The sequence below is a fragment of the Aotus nancymaae genome, unplaced genomic scaffold, assembly GCF_030222135.1.
Source record: "Aotus nancymaae isolate 86718 unplaced genomic scaffold, 86718_ANA_hifiasm-v0.15.2.pri h1tg000010l, whole genome shotgun sequence".
NCBI lineage: Eukaryota > Metazoa > Chordata > Mammalia > Primates > Aotidae > Aotus > Aotus nancymaae.
Genome location: NW_026988421.1, coordinates 52,154,994 through 52,174,224, shown reverse-complemented (window position 1 = coordinate 52,174,224; position 19,231 = coordinate 52,154,994). Strand labels below are relative to the sequence as shown.

The 19,231-nt window shown below is 35.8% G+C and overlaps 1 protein-coding gene across 6 annotated transcripts in view; it reads left to right on the top strand.

Annotated features, from left to right (window-relative positions):
• Positions 1-19,231, top strand: part of ANK3 (ankyrin 3) — a 359,094-nt gene that overhangs the window by 323,072 nt on the left and 16,791 nt on the right. For 3 of the 6 annotated variants that reach the window (XM_012445740.2, XM_012445738.2, XM_012445742.3), the window contains 6 exons: positions 428-502; positions 4,209-4,340; positions 5,254-5,397; positions 8,418-8,726; positions 8,994-9,084; positions 12,958-13,336. In XM_012445740.2, the coding sequence (XP_012301163.2) occupies positions 428-502; positions 4,209-4,340; positions 5,254-5,397; positions 8,418-8,726; positions 8,994-9,084; positions 12,958-13,336 (1,130 nt within the window). Of the gene's footprint in view, positions 1-427; positions 503-4,208; positions 4,341-5,253; positions 5,398-8,417; positions 8,727-8,993; positions 9,085-12,957; positions 13,337-15,276; positions 15,328-17,370; positions 17,458-19,231 lie in introns of all 6 variants that reach the window. The other 3 variants (XM_021675764.2, XM_021675765.2, XM_012445733.2) reach the window with 3 other exon arrangements.

Genomic DNA, 19,231 nt, shown 5'->3' with positions numbered 1-19,231 from the left:
TCAAACTACACACTAGACAGGTAGGGAAGCATGCTGAAGATATTGGTGTCATTCAAGATGAACAACCTTTTTTTTTTTCTTAATGTGCTAATGGATATGATTCTGTCAAAGTTAAAGCACAGATGTTGAAATCCCATCATGGTGTTTTCACCAACACGACACTTCTGTAATATGTTGTAAACTAGCTAGCTCGTCAGCATGTTCAATCCCATTACATTGAGCATCCATGTAGTCTGACATTTGGCCTGATGCAGGTGAAAAACAAATGAGCCATGTGCAAAGAAGTGTTCATGTAGGTGACTAGGACACATTTAAGTGTACAGTGTTAGCATTAGTCTCTCTGTAAAATCTGCGTACTGCTAAAAGCAATTTTCCAGTATCGTATCTTTCTTGATGATTATTTTAATTAAGAAATTGTAAATCGTAGGTCCACAGAGTCCATGTGAACGGACAGATATCAGGATGGCAATAGTAGCCGACCACCTGGGACTTAGTTGGACAGGTAAGTGTATACACTCCTGAATGAAACCAATTAGTTTCTTCATTTCTTTGTCTTACTCACAAGCAGTTCAATATATTTATTTTAAAAACAGAAACAAACAACTAGTAAACATTTTTATCACCAATAATTTTATCTACTCACAGATAAATACCGATTGTACCTTATATACTGTGTTTTTCCAATGCCTTTGCTACGCATATGCACTAAGAAGTTGAAATTTAAATTTATTTTACCTTAAATTTAAGCATTTTCTTCACAATGTCTATTCTATAGTATAGGATAACCTTTTACTGAATGGCAAGTTTATCTCGTAGCACAAAATAAAAACACAGCTAAGGCCTTTAATTAATCCAGATTTTTTTCACATGGTTTATGTCCTTAAAGCGGCTTTCTAGGCAACGGTTCAATTAACCCATGCCTAGGTTGGACGAATTTTAATCATTCACTGTGAAGTCCTCTTCACAGTTTTTATGACATACACATAAAACTTTATGTTTATTTGCCTGATACTCTTCTTTAGGTAAACTCACTTTTATGTTCAAATATTTATTTAAAAGAAAAATCCTGTATCACTTTGATAAGAGGAAAGGATTATTTGCAATATCTATGTAAATAAGAAAACAATGACAGTTCAAATTTTGAATTTAAAATTTTTAAATATGTAAATATATTTAATTCACAAAAGTGAATTCTATAAAATAAATGAAACTGTCTATGATCAGTGTGTAGAAAAGGAATATTTGATATTGTTTCATTAAAGATGAAGGTGTCCAGGCATGGTAGCTCATGCCTGAAATCCCAGCACTGTGGGAGGCCAAGGCGGGCAGATCACTTGAGGTCAGGACCAGCATACCCAACATGGTAAAACCCTGCCTCTACTAAAAATACAAAGATTAGCCAGGCATGGTGGCGTGTGCCTGCCGTCCCAGGTATTTGGAAGGCTGAGGCAGAAGAATCGCTCGAACCCAGGAGGTGGAGGCTGCAGTGAGCCAAGATCATACCACTCACTGCATTCCAGTCTAGGTGACAGAGTGAGATTCCATCTCAATAATAATAATAATAATAATGATAATAATAAAAGTTGATGAGATTTTGTATCAGTTGGACAAATTGGACAATTGTGCATTGTAATTCTGAGCTTAACAGGACCCTTAAAATCCTACCTCACATGAACCTGAGAAATTTTAAGTTTTATAGGTTAAGTATATTTTTTAATGCATGGCCAAATAATAAATATTCATTATCATCACATTTAAAGTCATCTTGCACACCATTAGCAACATACATTCCATACAGTTATCTCTGTTTAAAGGGAGAATATGAAACTAGATAATAGGAAGCAATTTCATCTAATTTTTTTTCCTTGGAAAGCCCTCAGCCCCCATCCACCCTCACCACCACTACCCCATATCAAACCCTCCTCTCTTCATCAGCCTGGTCTCTGCTCTCAGGTATACTGCTCATGACCCGGAGCTGAGTGGAGTTATGAAAAGACAGGTGGTCTGAATAATGTTTTGTAGGCAATTGAGAGTTAATAGTAATTTGTTAGGTATAAATATTTACTAATATCTAATTAATATTTATATTTTAACATTGGACATTGTAATCTGAAAATATACTGGAGCAAATGTTTGTTTGGCATTATTATATGCTCAGAACTGTTAAATTATTTTCCCTAAGCAAATACAGTCAGAGTAAATTTTTAGAGATGTAGCATAATGGCCAGACAAAAAGCCATAACCCTAAAATTCTTAGTCAGCAAAGTCAGTGTCTTTGCTCTTAATATTAAGTCTCTAGACAATGGATACAGTTTTGTCACGAAGTCCTGTTGGGCAGTAGGAGTATTGTCTCTTAAAATACAGAGATGAAGAACTTAAAATAGTTAACTTCTCTAACTAGAATTACTGTATGCGCAATAATTATTAAGAATATTAAGCATTTAAGAGAACAAAATTTACATCTGTCCCTCAAAACCACTATTAACACCTTATGTGCTTTTTTTAAAAAAAATAAGAACTTTTTATGATGTTATACATATAATGTAATCTGCTTTATTTGTAACTGTGGTTTTCTACAAAATTAAATATTTTCTGATCTTGGTTTTAATGCATAAAAAATATCCAATAGATGTACCTTATGATGATTAGAAAACCTTATGGTTTTCTAACTGTGATTCACATTGCCTTGAAGAGTCATGAAATCAGTTCATGCTTTGTTTTTGTTTTTAAATGGAATATTATATAAAAGAAAAGTACTGTGTATTACGTGTGTTAAGGCTAAATTTTGCTCCATGGAGATCTGATTTTATTTATGTAAACACCATGATATATAATGTATTTTTAACTATAGGCCATTATCAAAACAATTGTTTGCAAGCCACTGCCTTAAATTAACTCTTATCCTTTTGTTCAACGTGTGGATTGTTTTCAATGAACATTCATGTATATAAATCATTGTATACAACCTTTATATATTGTCAGGGTACATTTCTTTTTTTTTTTTTTTTTTTTTTTGAGCCTCTGAATGCATTTTGCAAAATTGATGGAAGTATTTTGTAACGGGGATAGAGTCTTGACCAATTCCTTTCCCATGGGATCATTTTTGCCCATTTCTTACTTTTTGTCATCATTCAAGGTAACACACACTTGATAAACTGTTTTAATATACCAAAAAAAAAAAAAAAAAAAAAAAAATACAATGGGAACTAAGTCTCCTTCCCTTCTCTGACTTCTAAGGCAGCCACCAATACTGAGATCTTACGTATCTTTCCAAAGACATGCTGCAGTTTACAAGATTGAATATGAGTATATGTGATATATACAAGTAGATGGACAAAAAGCTGCCTCCCTTTAATTTTTAATCAAGTAGCTTCATATCATATACGATGATCTGGCCTGGAATCATCATATAACCTCCTGTATGGAGTTTATGAAAGTTCAAGGCATAAAAAGTGGAATATTATGTAAATAAAAGATGATACACTTTATGAAAATTGGTTAGCACAAACCCTATCAGCATCTCTTGTGCCATATACATGAATTGTATACCCCTATCTTGTAATTTTCTCAAATTGTAGAGAATTTGGCTGAATTAAAAGAATCATGCAATATCCTCTTTGTAAACTCCAAAAGTCTTTTTCTTTTTTTTTTTTTGAGACAGGGTCTCACTCTGTTGCCCCACTGAAGTGCAGTGGCACAGTCTCAGCTCACTGCAACCCCTGCCTCCTGGGCTCAAGTGATCCAACTCAGCGTCCTGAGTAGCTGGGACCAAAGGCATGCGCCACCATGCCTGGCTAATTTTTGTGGGTTTTTGTTGTTGTTGTGTATGTGTGTAGATGGGGGTTTTGCTATGTTTCCCAGGCTGGTCTCAAACTCCTGGGCACAAGCAGTCCACCTGCCTCAGCCTCCTGAAGAAGTGCTGGGATTATAGGTGTGGGCCACTGTGCCCAGCCTAAGTCCAAAAATCTTTATAAGATCTCTAAAAGAAAGTCTGATTGTAAGTCATTATTTAAGGAAAGTTAAGTCACAGCCTGCATATGGTCACTACTTTGCTATGAAACCAAGTATATAAAGATTAATGCCTGAGGCTGTACTTGAGCTTGACTGTAAAATTCCTTTTTCTTTCTGTGGCAATTGAGCATTAGTTTTGTGAAACGTATAATAAAAGTAGAATATGCGATCTTAGTAACTCTCTTTCTTTTCTACAGAACTGGCAAGGGAACTGAATTTTTCAGTGGATGAAATAAATCAAATACGTGTGGAAAACCCCAATTCTTTAATTTCTCAAAGCTTCATGTTATTAAAAAAATGGGTTACCAGAGACGGAAAAAATGCCACAAGTATGCCAAAATTATATTATTTTAACTTTCAAAATTGCATATATGTAATATTTTAGATAAGCCGACTGTTAGGTTCATTCAAGTATTGTTCTAATTTTCTGTAATCTTTAATGTAGAAAAATAAGAGTGATCATGAGGTAATAGCAAGTCTTTTGAAGTTATACTTGTATAATTTAGTGTTAACAGTTTAAACTTCTATTCTTCAGAGGCTTTTTGGAAAGCAAGTAGCAGGGAATTTTTTTTGCATTTGGCCTGCCATTCTCTCTGTGACCATCAAGACTCAAAAAATAATTTTAGTTATTAAATCAGTTTCTGGGACACAGTCATCAGAAACACTCTGAAGTTACCGCTATGGCTGGAGGTGGATGTGCAGAGAGAGAAGACAGAATCATATTAGGAGAGCAAATACTTTTATTCAGCTTAGTTGGCTCTACTCTTGTTGGGTTTGGTTCTGTTGGCTGGTGGCACTGGGTAGTAGTGCTGTATTTTCACAAATGCCAACCCACAACAATGTGGAATAAGTTATTGTGGGTTTGCCTATGTCAACTTGACCTTAGAAAGTCATTAAAATGCTAAGTACCAAATATGAGGATGACCTATTTTGACATTCTAAGAGGAAAGGAAACTATTTAGTTTTATTAGATCCCCTTACAACTAAAAGGAGTCTAGCTATTTTAAGGTTCATCTGCTCTGTTATAGCGGATCTACAGCTTTACAAAGTGATGATTCAGACTCTGACATCTTCCCTGTAGCAGCGAGCATTCTGAGTCCTCTGGATGGGGAGATTGCAGAGATGGAGTAAGAAGGAGCTAAAATGTCAGGAGGGTTGCAAAAGCCATGCCTTTGTGTAGATATTGTGCTGATGGAAAGAACAGCATTTAATTGGGTTTTCAACCTTTTTTCTCCTTTTCAGCTGATGCCTTAACTGCGGTCTTGACAAAAATTAATCGAATAGATATAGTGACACTGCTAGAAGGACCAATATTTGATTATGGAAATATTTCAGGCACCAGAAGTTTTGCAGATGAGAACAATGTTTTCCATGACCCTGTTGATGGTAATTGAATTTAGTGTTCATATTTATTCAATCATTTGATAAAATTTGAAAGTGCAGTCAGACAAGGCAGTCACTTAAAACCAACTAAACTGCGATTTGCTTGACTTAATTTCTCATTTTCACAGTATTTTCTCTGCCACAGTCTGCAAATAAACACTCTGATAGCAGAGCCAACTTGGTAAATATCGCTGTTTATATACAATCTAAATCATGAAGTATGAAAGCATAAGGTATCTGAAAGAGTTGGTATTTCTAATACTTCATATGACCAAATGGGAGAAAGTTAAATATCTAGAGAATGGATTGCTTTTGTCTCTTTTAATTTTTATATTAACCCCCCAAACTAATTACCCCTTTTGTTAATACATAGGTAAAACAAATGAGCCATTTTTATCAAATAAGCAAGGTACTGAGTAAACTGTAAGCATACAGTATACAAATTGTAAGGTAAAATGGCGATTTACTGTTGTGGCACCAAGTATTTAAGTGTGCACTGAAAAAGACTGATGTATCATATAAATAAATGCTTTAGTTATTTAGCATTATTTTAACTTCATATGCTGCCATTTATTCTTTGGAAAAACTACTTGATCTATTATATATTAAAGGCAGCATGATTTCTAATTCAACCAGCATAGATGTTACTAATAATGATTCCTCCTTCACATTAGCTTAATTTATATAATAATCTTGTCCCTTTTTTCTCATTATGTAAATTGGTGCTTTTTTCACTGAAGTATTAAGGAAAACATAATAAATATCATACTATGTTTTTCAAAATAGTCCTGTCTTACCTTCACAAATGAAAATTTATTCCTACTATAAATTTTTGTTTTGTTTTTGAGACAAAGTCTTGCTCTGTCACCCAGGCTGGAGTGCAATGGCACGATCTCAGCTCACTGCAACCTCTGCCTCTTGGGTTCAAGCCATTCTCCTGTCTCAGCCTCCTGAGTAGGTGGGACTACAGGTGTGCACCACCACACCGGTTAAGTTTTCGTATTTTTAGTAGAGGCAAGGTTTCACCATGTTGGCCAGGCTGGTCTCGAACTCCTGACCTCAAGTGATTCACCCACCTCGGTCTCCAAATGTGCTGGAATTATAAGCATGAGCCAGCACAGTCAGCCTCTACAATGAATTTTGAGTAGAAAATTGGATCATAGTGTGGTGGCAGGAAGAGGAACTAAGAATCTTTTTCTACTATTCAATTTTTAAACTGGCAAAGTTGGACTAACAACAGTCACTGACTTCTAATTAACTTGTGGAAAAATATCTCAAAATTCTTAGAAAGTTTCTGCTTATTAAAAAGTTTAAGTCTGACTGAGCACAGTCTGTCTCTTAAAAAAAAAAAAGGTTAAGTCCACAAAAAATTTGAAGTATACTTGTTATCCATGTAACAAACACAATGGATAATGAAGTAAAAAGCAGTTCTTTTTAGGTTTATAAATACCTTACACCCTTGGGAAAATGCTCCCTTTGAGCTATGTCTTATATGCAAGGCCATGTATTGGTAACCAAATGTTTTTTGCACTACATAAATGTAGATCATCATATCAAATTTTAAATTATTGATAAGTTATAGTTTATACATTCTTCTAATATTATTTATTGGGAAAAATATTTTTTAGGTAACTAATAAAAAAGATCACCAGAACATGACAGAAGTAGTTGATGGCCTTGAAAGCGTCATTTAATTTGAACATTTTAAAATTGGAATATCTCCTTAAAATATAGTCGCAAGGGCTTTTTGTTGCTGTATCTTAATATTTTTATATTCCTAGTTCAAAATTTCTTAGGGAAATTTAGAAATGTGTATATGAAGTAATTTCACTTAGGCAGATTATAAACCTCAGCTAATCTTAGCCAGCCTTTCAACAAGAGTCTGGTTTATAGATGACCATGACTGAAAAACGTTCACTTACCTATAGCAACTTGAGTTTACAACAGCAGCTAAATTGGTATTTACCTTGGACTGATGGCAAGATTAGACTTTCATTTTGTAGACCAACAATTCAGAAACTGTGCTTTGTTGCTTTTTTCCTGTCTCTCCTCTTCATTGAACTTTTATGAAACTTCCTTTCCTCACCATGACCAGACCATTTTTGACTTTTCTCTCTGCTAAGGCAGAAAAATGCTTCCATAGTCCATGCAGCAATGTTTAAAACGAGGGATTAGCTCCCCCCTCCCCTTTTGTGTAGGCTGGTTAATGAACTTTGTGTTTCATAGCATTGTTGTGAATATCCAGAGTGTTCCTTGCAAATGGTTTTCCTACTATCTCTGTTGTGTATCATTTCTCTTTATTTGATTCGTGGTTCTGAGTGGACCCTACCACCACCTTCACCAAGACCTTCATGTACACCACAACCCTTTCATCTCGGTCATATCTGTTTTTATACAACACCCAAAAACTACATGGAGTCTTTTAAACTTGGTCTATTTTTTAAATCTTTTTCTTAACATCTTTTTAAATTTTATTTTCCCAGTGCTACTGCTCTAAAACTAATAATCATTTCTTTCCAAAGATTAAATCCATTTTTCTTTGCTGTAAATTTCATATGAAAGGAGGACTAGGTCGCATTGCTCCTACGTACAGTTCTTAAAATAAGTTGTAGATAATTACAAAAATTGGTTTCTTGTGGCTTGCTGTATTCAGTCCACCACAGTATGAACTTTGCATGCTAAATATAGAAAGATAATAAGTATCTTATATAATGACAACTAACTTTATATTGGATTAGTCTGCATACTTTGGATTAGTGTGCATATTTAAGTTATTGTATCATAACTGCCAAAACTGATAGAAACAATTGATATCTTAATTGGTATTCTATTTTATTGGAGTTTGCACTAGGCTTTTAATTTCACTGTGTTACATTTAATTGAACTAAACTGATAAATTTGTCGACATTAATCTGTAATTCATCATACATTTTCATGTCTGATATAATTTTAGTCATTCCATGTGTTTTTGTTTCATGTATTCTAATTCATTCCAGTCAGTCCAAATGTACTGTCTTCCATAGGTTATCCTTCCCTTCAAGTGGAACTGGAAACCCCCACAGGGTTGCACTACACACCACCTACCCCTTTGCAGCAAGATGATTATTTTAGTGATATCTCTAGCATAGAATCTCCCTTTAGAACCCCCAGTAGACTGAGTGATGGGCTAGTGCCTTCCCAGGGGAACATAGAGCATTCCACAGATGGACCTCCAGTCGTAACTGCAGAAGACACTTCCTTAGAAGACAGCAAACTGGAAGACTCAGTGCCTTTAACAGAAATGCCTGAAGCAGTGGATGTAGATGAGAGCCAGTTGGAGAATGTATGTCTGAGTGAGTATCCTCAATACCTCGGAAATTTGGCTGGGGCCCCAAAAGATGTTAAACCAGCACAGCCTAGAAAACTAGGAGTAAGCTCTGCGCAGCAGGAGAAAGGAAAATCTGGTCCTGATGAGGAGATGACGGAAGAGAAACTCAAATCTCTATTTGAGGACATTCAACTTGAAGAAGGAGTAGAGTCTGAGGAGATGACAGAAGAAAAAGTACAGGCTATTCTTAAGCGTGTTCAGCAAGCAGAACTGGAAATGTCTTCAATTACAGGTTGGCAGAATGAGACATCAAGTGGAAACCTAGAATCGCCTGCTCAAGCTCGAAGAGTAACTGGTGGGTTACTAGATCGACTGGATGACAGGTATGGCTGTTTCAAAAAAAGGAAAGTGAAACACAGGTTACTTGTTAAGAGTTTATCTTACATACATGCTTTTTAGTGGTGACTTCTAAATTACCATTCTAGTTCTGGAATAAAACCTGCTTTAATGGTCAGTTCATTCTGCTAATCTGGAAAGGAAAGTGAATTTAAATTCAGATTAAATTCTCAAAACTATTGAGAGGCCGAAATAAAATACAAGAAAATTTACATACATGCCCAAGATTTAGATATTGTCTTTACTTTAGAAGACTATTCTTTTCTAGTTTATTACTTGTATGATTCTTTCAATATATCCAATAATTATTGTTCACTTAAAATAATGAGTAAGGTAGGCAATCACCTGAGGCCAGGAGTTCGAGACCAGCCTGGCCATTGTGGTGAAACCCCGTCTCTACTAAAAATACAAAACTTAGCCAGGTGTGCTGGCACATGGCTGTAATCCCAGCTACTCAGGGGGCTGAGACAGAAGAATTCCTTGAACCCACAAGGTGGAGGTTGCAGTGAGCCGAGATCACACCATTGCACTCCAGCCTGGGTGACAGAGCGAGACTCCGTCTCAAAAAAATAAGAATAATGAATGAAAATCCATGTTGTTTAGAAATATAAATATTTCTGTTTTTTCCTAACTGCAAACATAAATATGCTCATTATAACACTTAAAATGCAGATTAAACAAATCAATATACCCTGTCACCTACCAATAACATTTTGGTGGGTTTTCTTCTATGCACAATTTTTTAAATGTCTTAATGTAAAAAGTGCAGAGAAGCAAAAAGAAAAGCCATCCATTCTCCTACCATACTAGGAAAAACTGATTTTACATAACCTTCTATTTTTCTACATGAGTCCTGTTTTTCAAACAGATATATGGTTTTCTATACAAAATGTTGCCATGATAGACATTTGTCTTTACCCAAAATAATTTCCTGGTCATGAATCTGGTTAATTCTTATACTGGCCTTGCTCTAGAAGGGTGACAGTGTAGAATCTGAGGCATAGGTTCAAATCCCACCACCATTAGGTATGCACTTTGTGATTTTGGATAAATGTCTACACTTTAAGAATGTCACTCTGATTATCTTTAAATATAAGACTACTACTGCCTTCCTTAAACAGATTTATAGATAGAAAATAAAGGATGTATCATGTCTACCAAATGACTGACACAAATAGTAATTTCTCAGTAGCACTAGGTATTATTTTTATTTACATACACATTAGACTAAAATATATTTTACTTCAGTGACAGCCAGATAAACTTTGGTTGGACATAAGAGAACTTATATTGTTTCATAACCAAATTTTTTTTTTTTTTTTTTTTTTTGAGACGGAATTTCGCTCTTGTTACCCAGGCTGGAGTGCAATGGCGCGATCTCGGCTCACCGCAACCTCCGCCTCCTGGGTTCAGGCAATTCTCCTGCCTCAGCCCCCTGAGTAGCTGAGATTACAGGCACGCGCCATCGTGCCCAGCTAATTTTTTTGTATTTTTAGTAGAGACGGGGTTTCACCATGTTGACCAGGATGGTCTTGATCTCTTGACCTCGTGATCCACCCGCCTTGACCTCCCAAAGTGCTGGGATTACAGGCGTGAGCCACCGCGCCCGGCCTCATAACCAAATTTTAATTTTCATGTGATTAATAAGCTTCTTGCCCAATAAAAATTCCCAAAGAGGGAGTTTACAAAACTACTTTTGAAAATTGGAGGCATGAATGAATTCTATCTACTGTGTACAAAAGAGACAGTTCCAAAGAAGACAAACAGTACTAATTTTGATGTGTATGTTCAGATCTAGTCATACAACTTATAGTTACATATCAGGGAATAGATATAGGAAAGATGTTCATTATTAAACAGGCTGAGATTTCTTATTTTATATAGGCTCTGCCAGTAAATTATATAGAAAAAACACTACTGAATCCCCTGATTCCATAGAAGGAGGAAAATGCCAGCCACTTTTCTCCTGTTATCAGAATATGTAGGGTAGGAGAACTTAGGTAAGCAATGTGGACTGGGGAATAGAAAATTAAACCAAAGTCGTAAAGCTATATATTACAGGATCTTCACGGTATCCTTGGACTATTTATCCTTACACAGAGAATAGAGTGTGCAATGGATATCTTTTAAAAATAAGTTCAGATAATCAGAATCTGATTTAAAGGAATACACACACACACACACACACATAAGTATATATTATACATATAAAGCATTGTATTAGTTATTGCCTAATAGCATTAATAAGCAAAGATGCTAAAAATAATACATAAGCTACAAAAAGTGAAAAATACACTGAAACTTGTAAAAAACTTAGAAGTCAATTTAAAATAAAGCATTGGAAAGGAAAGGTTTTTTTGTTTTGTTTCTTGAGTCAGAGTTGCCCTCTTTTTGCCCAGGCTGGAGTGCAATGGCGCGATCTCCGCTCACTGCAACCTCCGCCTCCCAGGTTCAAGCGATTCTCCTGGCTCAGCCTCCGGAGTAGCTGGGATTACAGGCATATGCCACTACATCCGGCTAATTTTTTGTATTTTTAGTTGAGAAAGGGTTTCTCCAGGTTGGTCAGGCTGGTCTTCAACTTCCGACCTCAGGTGATCCGCCGCCCACCTTGGCCTCCCAAAGTGCTGGGATTACAGGTATAAGCCACTGTGCCTGACCAGGAAAGAGTTTTACTATTAAGGGAAAAACAGTTCTCTCAGTAAGTAGAAAAGGGTGTGCAACACTCAAATCACTTGTGAGATTAGCAGAGGTCAAGAGTAGAGAAAAATGAGATTCAAGTAAAGGTATTAGAGTTGGAAAAGTGATGGCAGGATTCATGACTGAAAACATACACTAAGAATTGGAATTTGGGGTTCTTGGGATAATACCACAGTCTTGACCACAGGAATTCATTTTGTTCTTTTTGGGAGACAAGGTGCAATTTTTTGTATAGCAGCTCAATCTTTGCTCACTGCAACCTCTGCCTCCCAGGCTAAAGCCATCCTCCCACTTCCGCCTCCCGAGTAGCTGGGACTACAGGCATGCACCACCATGCCCTGCTAATTTTTTAATTTTGTTGGTAGAGACATGGTTTCACCACACCTAGGCCAGTCTCAAATTCCTGGGCTCAAGAAATCCTTCTGCCTCAGCCTCCCAAAGTGCTGGGAATACAGGCAAGAACCACTGAGCCTGGCCAGCAGTTTATTTTTTACTGGCAATGGAAAAGCATTCTGAAATATCTTTTTCAAGATTGGTGGGCTTAGAACTCTAGGTATGTCCATGAACCTCTCAGGATCATTTGTCAAGATGCTAGAATTCAAATAGCTGTAGAACTGCAATTTAAATATTTAGATGAGAGCATGGCTAAGCAATTTGGCAACTGAGATCTGGGGGATGTCTAGAAGCTGTGTAGCACCTCCTGACACCCACACCCTTGAGAGCCCCTTACATTTTATTTATTTATCTTGAGACAGAGTCTCACTCTGTCACCTAGGCTGGAGTGCAGTGGCTCACTACAACCTCCTCCTCTCGAATTCAAGCAATTCTCCTGCCTCAGCCTCCTGAGTAGCTGGGATTACAGGCATACACCACCACGCCTGGGTAATTTTATTATTTTTAGTAGAGATGGGGCTTCGCCATGTTGACCAGGCTGGTCTCGAACTCCTAACCTCGTGATCTGCCCGCCTCAGCCTCCCAAAGTGCTGAGATTACAGGCATGAGCCACTGCACCCAGCCACATTTTAAATCCAATGGCCACATTTTTCAAACTTTTCTATTTTATGCCTTCGGAAGTAGTTTAAAAACACAGTTCTTAAAACTTTAGAGCTTCTGAAGCCTAAGGCATATGTTGCCGTTGTAAGTTTGCAAATTTTCTTTTACAGCCCTGACCAGTGTAGAGATTCCATTACCTCATATCTCAAAGGAGAAGCTGGAAAATTTGAAGCAAATGGAAGCCATACAGAAATCACTCCAGAAGCAAAGACAAAACCTTACTTTCCAGAATCCCAAAATGATATAGGAAAACAGAATACTAAGGAAACTCTGAAACCAAAAATACATGGATCTGGTCATGTTGAAGAACCAGCATCACCACTAGCAGCATATCAGAAATCTCTAGAAGAAACCAGCAAGCTTGTAATAGAAGAGACTAAACCCTGTGTGCCTGTCAGTATGAAAAAGATGAGTAGGACTTCTCCCCCAGATGGCAAGCCAAGGCTTAACCTCCATGAAGAAGAGGGGTCCAGTGGGTCTGAGCAAAAGGTATGTCATCTGGTCATCCAGTAGCCGTCATTGAAATGGAAAGTATTGATGCTTTACTTCTTTGGATTAATCTTGTAGCCCAGAGTTGTTGTTTTTTTTTTTTTTAACCATTTCTAAATTATAAATGTGTGAAATTTTAGCACTAATGGTAGAGGTAAAGTAAGTACTGAGTAAAACACATAAGTAAAAAAGAGTTCTGAGTAAAATATATGCCATTTGATCATACCTTCATTCATTGTGAAGGAAAAGGGAATAAATATCTGTTAAGCCATTTTTAGGAGGGACAAAAACCAGAGACATTAAGAAACTAGTTCAAGATCCAGTATTTTATCTGGGATTTAGGTTTCCTAACTCCTACTCCATCTTCTTCCTCATGGGAGGAAGATAATCATTCCGATCCTTTCTGATTCCTTGGCATAAACAGTCTATAGCATCTGACTCATCTAAGTTCTATTCTGTATGGTCTGTCGTCTGAAAGCTGTTTTAAAAATTAAAGAGATGAAATTCCAAGCCTAAAATGAGGTGAGTTGACAGCAGTTAGAAATTTAAAGTTAGAAGTATCATTTTTCTAATTTTTATATCTAAGTTGATAATTGTCTTAACATGTGTGTCTAATCACTGTGAAACCTTACTGTGATGAATTGGCTTGCTTTTCATACTTGTTTTTGTGGTACCATCTAATAGGTTTTTCCCTTTGAGGTTTGCTATTTTTAGATATTAAAAGTATTTTGAACTGAAATTATGACTCATACATGGATATAAGAAAATAAAAACCAGTTCTGTTTCCTACATTTTTTACCACATTTTACTCTCTCAATTTTTATGTCTTTTCAACAACTCTGCAATTGACAGAGATTGAAAGTTACACATCTTTGGAATAGTAGCATTTGCAGTTTTCCCTGAGACATATCTAGTTCACTGAAAACCATACTTTAGTGTTTTGGGAGGAAAAAACAAGTCTTTTCTAAAATAATGAGTTCAAGATTGATTTGAGGTTTAAGAAGACTTTTAGCAAACTCTCACTCGCTCAGGAGCTAATTATCAGCTTATCAGTAATATCCTTTCCTTTTCCCTTCTGCAGACTATGTTTGACTATTTTCAGGCTTGTTAGAAAGGAGAGTAAAAGGAAGTACAGTTCTAGATCATCTGGTTTTTTTCCCTGTTAGTTGCTTTGATATAAGATTTGATGGTGGTAATCAGTTGCTTAAATGATATCCTAAAATAATCTCTAGCTCATTTAGTAACTGCCATCACCAAATTTTATATTAATGGTTTTGTTTTTGTTTTAAGCTCTTTTAAGTCTTTTTCAGGCCTTTAACTTCTTCCTGACAAATGTGGTTTTGAATATTGATTTCTGTCTTTGACTTTACTCTTAGCATATTTTAGTAGTGTGAGTTTTAGATAAGTTTCCTACTAAAATGATCCCACAAAATATAGAGAGAAGCAGTAACATAGTAGTATTTTTCTTGTGAATGTTCTGCAAAGGGCTGTTAAAGTTCTAAAGGCAAATTACTATACAAATACATATAAACACTGCTGTGTGTATACATGTGTATATGTATGCACTATTGGAAAATCATATTGGCAATTGGCATAAAGATGGTTGAAAATTAAATTTTAAACCCTGAGTGGAAACTCAGCTGAGTTTGTCAGTAAAGGAAAATAATTTACAATTAGAAAACATTTTCAAGATTTCTTGTAAAGGAGTTTGTGCCTCTGCTATTGGTTTCGAGTCCTATTCTAATGCATAAAGATTTCATGACCATAAAAATCCATAATGGAATTAAAGTTTCTAGGAGACATGAACCTGACCTCACAAGAAATCCAAAGAAGTTTAGGATGTGTCGTTCGTGGCTATACCATAGTATAATAGCAACCAACTAGGTCATCTGATGTATGATCTCAGAAAACAGCCCCCTTTTTATCCCCCCAAAAATCAGGTCAAAAGTCCGGGTGCGGCTCTTACACGGATGACTGCCTGCTGTTATAAGGTAAAACTCTGCTATTTTCCACCTGTTTCCATGCAGTGGCCCATGGCAAAGGAGTATTGAGAAAATCTCATTTGGTTTTCTTGTTTTCCCCTTTACCAATTCTTAGATAATTCTCTAAAAGGTATCTGAGCCTGAGATTCTACTTCTATCTGCACTTTAAGGTTAGCAGGGACTCCAGGGAAAAAGTGGAAACTGAAACACTGACCCAATGGCCACTTTTTTTATATATAAGGGGGTGGTCTCATGTGATTCTTTGTGTTTGTTTTAACCTAGATATTCTTCTACTTTTGAATTCACCCAGGTGAAAACTTTTCCCCAACTTAAGATTCCATGTACGGATAATTCAGACTCAGTTTTCCCTTTTGCCTCATCCAACCCATTAATCCTGGAATGCTGACTAATTATTATTTTCCTTCATCAACACGAACTCCTTTTACTTTTTTCTGCCTTCTTGAGACTTTGCAGGGCTTCCTTCCACAATACTTAGATCATTCTAAGTGTCCTAAATTTACTGTCCTTTACTGAAAAATTTAAAACTTCACTCCTTTTAAGGATAGTGGTTGTGATTTCCTTTTAAAACCATATTGTTCATTGGGGTGGTTTGTTGAGATGTAATTCCCTACAAAGTCAAGGCTGATATTACTGTTTAACATTTGAAAAGACTTGTCAAGTTTACTGTTGGTGAAACAAATGGCCTAGTTTATTATCTATTCAACTAACATTTCATAAAGCATTTTATCTAATAGCTATACCTCCTATAGCAATTTTGTTTCCACATAAAAAAAAATACTAGAATTCATTTTTCCAATGGTTGTTAACTAAATTCCTGTCTCTAGGACTGTTAGATTTGACATAATGAATTAACTTCAAAGACAAAATACCAGAATTATTTTCATAGTTCCACCATTAAAAGAGACTTATAACCACTCAGTAAATACTCTTCCCCCGGCATCTAAGTAAAAGCTAAAGATACTTTCTCTTTCAAATTATGAACTGTTTGCCCCTTGGTAGTTTTTCCTAATTCCTACCTTTGTTGCCTAAAAATTAACATTTTTTGCAGTAACTATATTCTTGTTACTATTTTATAACCATATTCTTGTTCTATTTTATATCCGTTCTTTAAAAAAATTTCAAGCTTTCATGCATTTATTCCTTCATTCATTTGAATAAATTCTTAGTACCAGTTATGTGTTACATAGCAATTATGCTGACATTAATCTCTGACATAAATATATGTGCCAAAATATGCTAATATAAATTCTTTACTTTTTTTTTTTGAGATGGAATCTGGCTCTGTTGCTCAGGCTGCAGTACAGTGGTGCAATCTCAGCTCACTGCCACCTCTGCCTCCTGGGTTTAAGCAATTCTCCTGCCTCAGCCTCCTGAGGACCTGGGATTACAGGCACAGGCCACCATGCCCATCTAATTATTTTTGTATGTATTTTAGTAAAGACAGGGTTTCTGCTTGTTGGCCAGTGGCCTTGAACACCTAACCTCAAGTGATCCACCCTCTTTGGCCTCCCAAAGTGCTGGGATTACAGGTGTGAGCCACTGCACCCAGCCAGATTCTTTGCTTTTTAATAAAATTCAAAATAGCTTTTGATAAGGTTGTCACATTTGACCAAAATTTCCTAGAAGTCAAAAATATTATGCCTCTTTTGTAGATCAAATGAAATGTGGCCCAAAATCCAAGGGTATATGCATTCATGGCAGATGAATATAGATCTAAAACTAGTTTTAAAAGGAATATGAATAATTGTAGTTTCTGATGCCAAAAAGGCTCCATAATTATTTTTAGTAATTTATAACCAGCTTGATCTTTACCTGTACACATACACACACACATGTATGGAGTAATTTCACTTAGAATCCTGGTCAAAAATTTTCTTCCACTTAATTTTTTTTAAAAACTCTCACAAATACACATCATTATTTTCCTTAGGGGGAAAAAAAAGTAAATGTAATTCTTTTTTGATTTCCCTTCTCAGAATATTTTTTATTTTAAGTGTGATGGTAAAATTATACTAAAAATGCATTTATCAGGACTTGAAAGACAGTGAGAGTGATTCAAGCTCAGAGGAAGAACGGAGAGTCACTACCCGAGTTATTCGCCGGCGTTTGATTATAAAGGTATCCTGTAGCTGGATCAGTATGTGGCATTGCTGTACTGTTAGAAACTCCTTCCTTGTGGTTTTGAAATGTCAGCATGATTGATAATGCAATGGCTTTGTGTAATTTTTTTGCACACTTGAAAGCTTGTAAAAACAACAACCAAAAAGCAAAAAAGCCATGTTGCATGGTATTCTGTATAGGCCTATTTGATATGTGGCGGTTGTAATTTTATTTGAGAATTCTTGGCATTTGTATCCTACTTTCCTTGAAGAAGTGTTATGTGAGTGAGTAAAGACTCTACCTTGGTGACACAGTAGTTCATATCCATGAAATGTTCAATTGAAACCTTAGAAACTGTAATAAGGTGTGAGGTAAGATAAAGAAGAAAGAGAATGAAAGAATTAAAAGGCTTCCTTTTCAGTCTCAAATTCCTACTGCCTTAAGAATTTTTAAATGAAAACCAGTTCTTCATAAGCAATCAGTGGCTGAGAATTTGAGGTTATAACCTGGCATGGATATATGTGACACAATGCAAGTCAAGTAAAGAAAAATTCTGAAATAAGTGTTTCACTTTACTAACATACCCAAAAAAATCAAGCTGTATTTTTAAGTATAGGAGTCAATTTTTTTTAAAAAAAAAAAAAGGGAAATATTAATCCCACTCTATTACGGCACAATTGTAAGCACTATTAATAAAGATTCTTTCTTTTCCTCCACAAAGATCCGTTGAAGCACTGACCTTATGCATAGTAAGATTCCACAGAATCCTTCTTGCAGTCTGCCACCTGTTTTCATTACTTCATCATTAGAGAGGTCTTTCTTAGTGTTAGAATAATTGAGTGCAAAGAACTAGAAAGCCATTTTCAATGCACAGATTTTTGATATGATCCAAATAACTTGAGGCTTCTTGGTTAGTGCTCTAGAGAGAAAGAGGAAGAGAATATCTATTGAAAACCATTTATCAAACTTATCATCCAATCCCAAAGTGTCAAGAGACCCAACAGAAGTCAGAAAAGTTGGCACAGGTGTCAAAAATTTCTTAACGCTGCTGCTTTTCACTTTTCGTGAAGAAACTCCACGGAATCCGCCCTAATGTAGTTTTTCTAAGACTCTGGAAGCATTAAGGAAGAAAATAAATCTTTGTCTACATGTTGAGTTATCCTGCAAATCAATTGTAAGCTCAATAGTGTTCCTTTAAAACCCATGAGTCACGTCTTTGAAAATTCCATATAGGCAAGCCAAATTATTAATTGCTGTCTAGCACATTTGCAAGTATGCAACCTGCTATCTATAAAATCCTCATAATCAGTCACCTCACACATGTTCTGTGGGATGGGATGGGGGAATGGTTGATTCAGTTTTTCTGAGTTTTTTTTGCTATTCTCATAATCAGTGACTTCAAGAAATGATATTTTAAAGTGAAATGTCTAGAAAAAGCACATAGTGCTTTAAACTTGTCTTTTATGTTTACAATATCACATACTAATGTTACATCTAAATCCACCACATTTCTTTATAATAGCTGCCCGTGATAGAAGTTGACTTTCTTCTATCTAGGACAAAAGAAAATATAGCCATGCAAAAAAGTGGAAGGCAGGGGATAAAGAAGTTTTTCTCAGAGAAGACAAAAACAGTACCTTCAAAACCTCCCGAATCAGTAAGAGCTATTTCTTTTGGTCTTCCAGAATTCTAGACATGCACCAGCAAGTTAGCTATTAAGTAATTTTCTTAGAGTGAGTTATCTATGTTTTTTTTTAGCTTAAAATATGATTATAACATAATAATACATTTA